We start from the raw sequence: 8,583 nt of genomic DNA on the forward strand, positions 1-8,583 counted from the left end.
TTTCGAGCCTATACAGCTTGGAGTAAGACAACATGCATGAAGAGGATGATGTGGACAAAATACTCATTTGCCTAATAATTCTGCACTCCCTGTAATTAAGATAATTGCATTTAATTGTTTTTAACACAAAACCAGGAGACGGCAAGGTGGTGTCAGGGAAAAATTTAGCTTGGCAGGGTCAGATGGTAGTCTGAAATGAAGGCAGATATAAGGATTAAGTTGAAGAAAGAAGAATATTGCGCAGAGTTCAGGGAAGACTTGAAACAGGCTCTGGGTGATAGGGAAAAGTTACCTGATGACTGGGAAAGTACAGCTGAATTAGCAGCTAAGAAGGTATTTATCCTTTGGACAGAGGAAAGAGCACAAACAGACTTAGTAGCGGAATGAAGTACAGGGAAGTATTTAAAGGAAGAGTTTAGCAACAAAAAAGTGGGATCGTCAGGAAAACTATGTAAGTGGAAAGGTTATTGGGACGCTAGGCACACAGCAAAGGGAGAGGTGGTAAAGGAGAAGACTCATACTGACTTCGATGTGAGACTGAATACTAATGAAGAAGAAACGGACTATTATTGATTTTTTTTTAGACAGCGAGATCGGGCTGGGAAGGATGTGCAACAGGTTGGGGTGTTCCAAAAAGTTGATTCTGTTCATCTTGACGTAGCGTTTTCAGTGGGAGAAGTGTTTCATCACTCATTTCCTGATGATTGTTTTCCTCGCCTGTATGAATGAGAATGTACCAAGACAGGTTAAAGTGATTAAGGACAGGAATGGAAATGTGCTAACAAGTAAAGCAAGTGTACTGAGAAGATGAAAGGAGTAATTTGAGGAGTTCCTGAATCAAGAAAATTAGAAAGGGTGATGTGCAGAGCTGTAGCAACTTCAGAACCAAACCATGAAACTAAAGGAAGTTGTTAAGGAGAGAGTTGATGATCAATGAGCAGCCGTATGGTTTCCCCTTTTGTTTGCTATGGTGATGGACAGACTAGACGTCCTAAAGCCATCTACAGACTACCGTCTGATGCTGCCAAGCTACAATTTTTGTAGCAGATGAGGTCAGACATCGTAGACTCCGTAGACTGTGATGTTTACACTGCGATCTGTAGTGAGAGTAGAGAGCTGTCAGAGGTTAGGTTGGAGAAGTTGAGCTGGAAAAATGAAGCCACTAGAAGCAAGACAGAATACAAGTACCTGAATGAGATGGAAACAGGTCTGACAAGGAAGTTGTAAGGAGTAGAGCAAGTGAAGATTGATGAGGGTCAGCCATCCAAAGATCAGGACAATATTAGAAATCAATATATCAGAGGGACAGCTCAGGCCAGGCATTTGAGACAAAGTTAGAGAGGCAAGTTTGACATGTACAGTGGCGTGATAGTGGATATATTGAATAAGGGACGTTAAATATGGAGCTGCAAGGCAGGAGAAAAGGAGAGAGACCACAGAGAGCATTCATGGATGTACTGAAAGAGGACATACAGAGGACTGGTGCGGCAGAGCAGGATGCTATGAATAGGGTGAAATGGAGGCAGATGTTCCAGTAAAGGGAGTTGAATTAAATATTTCCACAAGCTTTGTTAAAAATAGCACAGATGTGTCACTTATACTTTTAAAAGTAAAAGTTTAGCAAAATAAACAGCATTACAGTAAGATGAATGATTCGAATTTTTAAAGAGTCTCTTATCTTGTCCAGTTTAACGTTTGTTTATTTGTTTATTTTCAAATAAAGGCCTTTTATATATTTTATTAAAATGATCTGAAGATAGGAGCATATTGATTGCAGCCTATAATTAGTGAAATGAGGAATGCTTTCATTTTGCTCTTTGCCTATTGGTTGAGAAGCTTGTATTTAAATAATACATAAATAAAATAGGTACTGTTGCAGCACTAAATATTGCACAATGAAAGTGGGAAGAGCAAAAAGGTTAGAAGGGGCCCAATGCTCCACACCTCTACAAGAGATTAGTGAGGAGGAATGATCAGGAAAGAATAATGAGTTTTCGCATCTTTATAGACCGGACCAGCAACAAAACAGCATTTTAAGCCTAAACACCAGGAAAAAGGACTATTTTCAAATTGTTCCAATAGCTTGCAATTTATTTATTTTTACCAGTATTAAAGTAATAACATCATTATCAATCAAATTAGTAAGATCGATCTGGATTTTCACCATAATCATCAAATAAGTTTATCTTACTTGAAGGAGTTTGTGAATAATTAAGCTCACACGTGAACATACCCGACAGGTTGCACCCTCATTATTAGCTGTAAGCTGTAAATCAGGTTTGACTTCAAATGAACTTTAACAGACTGTGCGTTGGGTGTTTTGTTTTTTTGTTTGTTTGTGTTTTCCCAGTGTGATGAGCGTACACAGATGCATGCAGGTTTATTTACTACTTGAGTCTCTTATTAAAAACTCACGCACTGAGATAACCATAAACATTGACTGTTAGATCAGTTGTCTGAGTAATACATGTATATCCATATATAAGCTTTGTAAAAGTTGAAAAACACAACCTACCAAATATATACTGTAGGTGTACTACTACCAGAGAAACAGTGACATCAAGTGGTACATATGTAAATTTTATTTATGAGCAGGCAGTACACAGATTGGTGTCATGTGCCCTGCTGAATTGAAAATGTGTGACTCCTGTCTGTCAAGATGAGCGGAAAAATGTTCGCAGGCCATTCCTCGAGGATTAGGAATGAAAATGGAGCTTTGTGTGCAGCCAGTCACAGTTCTAAAACAAAGCCAGGGGAAATTAAGCTTGCCACTGGCCTGCTGTCACAGATTCGTTCAGTTTTACTCCTGTTCGCGCCTTCAGGCTCAACTTAATAGTCTCCATGTTTCCAAGTGCTCCTTTGTATCCTGGCTTTGTTGTAAGTTTGCCTGTAATGCAATGACACTGCAGATGTTTTTTTCTCTCTATCTTTTTGAAAACAGAATATCTTTTCTCATGTCTAGATGCAGAGGGGAGGCAGCGTGGCTCTATGTCGCCATAAAATAAAGGCTTTCTGCTACATGATGATGCTTAACGTCTTCATCTGTGTCGTGATAAGCGTGTCATGGAACCTTGGACACAAGAGAAGTGGCCATCACAAAGTTCACATCCCATCCAAGAGGTTTTGGAGTAAACACATACTGAATGAAACCTTCTGGAACAAGGAGCAGCAACGCTTGGATTTCATTTACAACCCCAACTTTAACTCTGTATTCTCCAGCACGTCACGCAACACACTGCCAGATTGGCTCAATGACACTGGACCTCTGGACCCGTGTGAACCGGACTACAGAGTGCCCAGGCAAATCTTTGACTACAACTCCCTACCAAAGCAATTCCAGGACTTTCTTTTGTACATGCGTTGTAGGACATACCCTATGTTAATAAATCAGCCCCATGTTTGTAGTGAAAAACCTTTCCTACTGCTGGTTGTCAAGTCTTTGATCTCTCATTTTGAAAGGCGGCAGACCATTCGTGAAACTTGGGGACAAGCAGGAGTCTTAGCCAACCAGACTGTGGTAACAGTGTTCCTGCTAGGCAACGTCTTGTCGTCAGACCACTTCCCAGACTTGCAGGAGTTACTGAGTCATGAGGCAAAGCTTCACAAAGACATACTTCAATGGGACTACAGAGACAGCTTCTTAAACCTAACTCTGAAAGAGGTCCTCTTTCTGGAGTGGTTTACCAAACACTGTCCTCAAGCTCGATTTGTTCTTAAGGGCGATGACGACGTCTTTGTGAACACCTTAAGAATTGTTAACTATCTGGAAGGCCTGCCAGAGGGTGAGTCCAAGGATTTGTTCATAGGCGATGTTATAATAAATGCTGGGCCACACAGAGACAAGAAACTTAAATACTTTATCCCAGAGAGTGTGTTTGTGGGAAACTATCCTCCCTATGCTGGCGGTGGAGGATATCTGTACTCTGGGGAGTTGGCGGTACGCCTACACAATGTATCTCAGCAAGTAGTGCTGTTTCCCATTGATGATGTATACACTGGGATGTGTCTCAAGAAGCTGGGTCTTGTTCCTGAGAAGCACAATGGCTTCAAGACATTTGACATTGAAAAGAAGTATAAAGACAATCCTTGTATCCACAGGAACTTGATGCTGGTTCACAGCCGAACTCCACAGGAGATGTTAACAATTTGGCCCTTCATTGTCCAACCCGAGCTGGACTGCCAGTGAAAGCTTTATTAATGGCTGTTTGCAATACTGAGTTTGTCAGTCATTTTCAATCCTTCCATTCTATATTTTTCAAATCAAAGTTCAACAGGGTTGCTACTTTTTATTTACAGGATATGTGTTGCATTTTACTGTTTAATTTTATATGGAGCATTTTTTTTTCTGAATCTGTAGTGTTCTCTGTGAGTCATGTTGAAAGAGACATTTGATTCTCATCTGATGCATTTTTAAAATTTGAGTCATTCAGTATGTTTAAAAACACAATAAACGCTTTGAGAACTAACATGAAGTAAAAATGAACATCCTGAAAATGAATGATGTTAGTACATTTTCCTGATTTAAAAAAAATGCATAACTATATGTTGATTTATACAGTAGGCCTACTGATATCAGCACCTGCCTACAAGGTTGAAAAGTGAATTGCATTAGTAATAATATATAAAACCATTTCTGTTCATTTAATGACATGTATGTCTGTTCCATTCACAGATGACTCTTTGTGAAGCTTTGCCCCCAACATTTTTTTAATCATTAAAACATTCCAGTGTCTCTGAATTTTGTATGCTTCCTATAGGCTCTGGGCACATACACAAAAGGAGCTATTTGATGTGCCACAAAAAATGTATCAGATGAGAATCAAATGTATCTTTCAACATGAGTGACAGAGAACACTACAGATTCAGAAAAAAATGCTGCATATAATATAAACAGTAAAATGCAACACATATGCTGTAAATAAAATACAAGAGTAATGTGCTGTTTTGTCACTGATCCAGGTGACTTGTTTTAGCTTGAGTTATATTTATTTTACCGCTCTGTGTGCTCTTGGTGTTGCTCTTTATTTCTAACACAACTTCTAACAGCTTTGTATTTGAACTCTGAAACTTTGATACATTTAATCAGTAAATGTTACTCAGTGTGTTCAGGTCTGATACTCTTCTGTAGCCTAATAAAGAAGACATTTAGTTTGTAGTCAGATGAAAGTGAAATAAATGTTATTGATTGGAAATTATTGACCATAAATCATCTACAAATGCAACAATTCAATTTTCTAATCTATGTTTTATTAGCTGCATTAAAACAATGTTAAAGAGACTTGGCAAACAGACCAAACTTTTATACAGTTTTTGCAATTGAATACATGCATTACACACGACACACCGTTTGCACTGCTGTAATTTCACAACTGGGCTTCATTTAGTGATGTGAGTAAAGTGAGGTTAAACAGATTACATATACAGATACCATCAGCAGAGAATCTATAAAAGACAAGAAACATTCTTTAAATAAAAGTATTATTGATCATGTGATGCTTCCCACCAAATTTAAACTGAAATTCAGAATAAGTTATGCGGTAAGTATATGTTACCATGGTGATTTATGCAGGCAAAAAGAAAGTCACCTTCATAACAAAGAACACTCTTACTATAAGCTCAACATAGCTCACTACTTTGTTGATATTTGTTGTTTAATGGATGTGTTTGCTGGTAAACAGTCCAGCTGTTATTTCTGTTTTCATCCCACTTTGGAATCCCACTATTTGGTCAAATCCCAATCTTCACCACTTGCAAATAAAATGAACAAAAGCAGGTAACTCAATAAGGTAATAGAGCTTAAGCATCTAACTGTGGCTGAACATTTGCACAATGTGTATAAAATTTAGACCTACATTTTTAGATTTGCAGATGGTGCTACATTTAGTAGATGAAATAATAGATCAGACATTGTCTGAATATCACTGCTATTACTCCAATATAACAGCCGTGCCACAAAAAAAAAAGAACCAAAAAAACATGATTATCATGTGCATGTTTGCTTTTACATTTTCTTCTTAATATACATTTTCACATCTGAAGGCTCTTATAATTCAAAGCATCATAAAAACATGGATAGAAGCATCAGGGAAAATATAAGCAGGAGTCTTATTTTTAATATCACTGCATTTTAAATGAATTGCTTTTCAGCCTTAACTGACGTGACTAAGTTAAAGAAATGAAATAAAACTTAAAGTGATCCGACACTGGGTGTTGCTGTGAATTTGGGTTTATCTGACAGAAACATGACACATATTTTCACAGACTTCCATAATTCAATTTATGAAATATTATTTTGACTGTTTTTCTTGCTTATTTGTATGTGTGTATTTGAATAAGCAGTAAAGTGAGTTTGGCTCATATGCAACAATTTTCCATGGTTGACTGAATAAGGATTAAGTTTTGTTGACATTGTTTTAGCCATTACCCCCACCCATCTGCTCCTCACTCTCAATAAATGAAAACTGTCTCTTGTTATTGTGTGTTGTTGTGGTAAATTTTAAACTAATCTGTATTTGAATGTCCAACAATAAAGTGTTCTAATCTCATAAATTACAACATGTGATTTTTGGTATTATTTTTTTTCCTGGAAAAAATGTAAAGAAATAGTTTATGAAACTCAAACACAGCAAATATCTGTAGCAGATAAAACCTAAACCCCTAAATAAAATAAGTGCAGTGTCTTCAGCTTTGTCTTTAAAGCAGAAAGCACCAGCCCAATAATAAATATTACAGTGCCCTCTGCTGGATAAAATGGATATTACTAGCCAGTAAAAGGAAACTTAATCAACTAACTGATGCAATTCACCTGCAGAGACAGGAAAGGAAATAGCCGTTGAACTGAATCTGAGAGGATCAGATTGACTTTGTTGCTTCCCAAATTTCAGTAATTTAACTGCATACGAAAATGAAACAAACAGCCGTCATAAACTTCAAGTGTGTGCTGCTCATATTTTTGTTGACATTTGACTGTAATGCACAGGTAAGTTATTGTGCCTCCCTGATAACCTCTTTTGGATTTGTGTTAACAGTTTAATTGTGTATTTCTTTCTGTCTTTAGGTGAATGAAGAAGATACTGAGCAGCCTCCAGGTGAGTCTGCAAATGTTTAACTTGGGATTTTCTATGTTTATATGTTATTTTGTAAGTCTAAATGTTTCAGCCTGTGCTAACAAACTGATTTTAGTTTCATAAAACCTGATCACCAACGCACATGCAAACTTTCTTATGAAATATGACCATTATATTTGAGCTAATTGGATTCTAAATAAACTGTACCTCATTTTGGTAGTTTGACATCGCCCATATGGATTAATGGGAGAGCCTTCCTTATACAGGTTAATATTTGATTGTTTTTATTCAGTGTGAAAGTGAATGATGTTAGTATATTTTCCTGATTTTAAAATATGCATAACTATATTATATACAGTACTGAAATCAGCACCTGCCAACTAGGTTGAAAAGTGAATTGCATTAGTAATAATATATAAAACCATTTCTGTTCATTTAATGACATGTCTGTCTGTTCGGTTCACAGAAGACTCTGGAGCTGAAAACACTTTCTTTGCCTTGCGGAGTTGTCACCGGTTGCTATACAGTGACAGTGGTGAGTTTTTCTCCCCGGACTACCTATGCTCCAATCCTCCCCTGTGGTGCAACTGGACAATCCAGGTGGATCCGAGTAAAAGGATTCATCTCTACCTGGAGGATTTGACCCCTGATGACATCTGTAACCTCAAACAGGACCAAATCCACATTGACGAGCCAGTTGGAGATTTAGCGGGACACAAAGTCTTACAGAAGTGCTGGCAAGAGGCCAAATACACCACCTCCTCCAATATTCTGTATGTAGTGCTACTGATTAGTGGCTGGCCCAACCCCCTGTATAGGGGCTTTTATGGTCGCTACCAGGCATTTGGATCGCCAGTCATTTATAACCCAGGGGAAGGCTTTACAGAGACAAGCAATGAGTCAGAGACATCTCCTGGGCTGATGGACTTCAGTGAATCTGGACCAGGTACAAAGAGGGAACAAATAGCAAGGATGACTGAGCTACCCACGGAGCCCAAGATGCCTGCAGACACAAACACTTGGGTGAGTGGACACAGTGTTAGTCTTAGATGCCTTACGCTGCCTGGCAATATTTCTAACACTGGCAAAAGCTGCATATTCACTATTAAATTTAAAAATGGGTAAAAAGTAGTCAACGTGTCAATGTTAACGCATCATTATGATTAACGCAATTAAGTTTTTTAACCCATATGGAGCACAGACTGGACAAACTGCCCGAAATGCGTTGACAGAGACATTTCAGGAATTTTGAGTCATTCTGAGCTCCAGATGGGTTAATTACCTTAAAAATTGTAATATTGTAAATTGTGATGTTGGATTAATTGGCGTCAACGCTGACAGCCCTAGTAAAATTACTGTCTAATGTTAAAGATTTCACTCACTGATTTAAAAACATGTAGAAAAAAGTTTAGCAACTTCTTTCAGTCCCTCTGCAGTGTAAATCATTTAGGCTTTTTTCTGCACTTTGTTTTGATTTTCTCTTTAATAAATTGACCTTCTAAAATTTTTTTTTTTT

General features: G+C 37.7%; 2 protein-coding genes across 6 annotated transcripts in view; both read left to right on the forward strand.

The window, feature by feature from the left end:
* Positions 1–6,746, forward strand: part of LOC102292120 (N-acetyllactosaminide beta-1,3-N-acetylglucosaminyltransferase 2) — an 8,886-nt gene extending 2,140 nt beyond the window's left edge. Inside the window, exon 2 of the mRNA XM_005941220.2 lies at positions 2,963–6,746. Coding sequence (XP_005941282.1) covers positions 2,963–4,186 — 1,224 coding nt within the window. The 3' untranslated portion in view covers positions 4,187–6,746. The remainder of the gene's footprint in view (positions 1–2,962) is intronic.
* A 49-nt stretch (positions 6,747–6,795) lies between these two features.
* zgc:66455 (uncharacterized protein LOC393502 homolog) overlaps positions 6,796–8,583 on the forward strand; it is a 10,015-nt gene continuing 8,227 nt past the window's right edge. For 4 of the 5 annotated variants that reach the window (XM_042228102.1, XM_014339702.2, XM_014339703.2 and 1 more), the window contains exons 1-3: positions 6,796–6,979; positions 7,058–7,088; positions 7,534–8,090. In XM_042228102.1, the coding sequence (XP_042084036.1) occupies positions 6,905–6,979; positions 7,058–7,088; positions 7,534–8,090 (663 nt within the window). In that variant the 5' untranslated portion in view covers positions 6,796–6,904. The remainder of the gene's footprint in view (positions 6,980–7,057; positions 7,089–7,533; positions 8,091–8,583) is intronic. The other variant, XM_014339701.2, reaches the window with a different exon arrangement.

The sequence above is a fragment of the Haplochromis burtoni genome, unplaced genomic scaffold (genome assembly GCF_018398535.1).
Source record: "Haplochromis burtoni strain Fernald_Lab_line unplaced genomic scaffold, NCSU_Asbu1 Contig_303, whole genome shotgun sequence".
Classification (NCBI taxonomy): Eukaryota; Metazoa; Chordata; class Actinopteri; order Cichliformes; family Cichlidae; genus Haplochromis; species Haplochromis burtoni.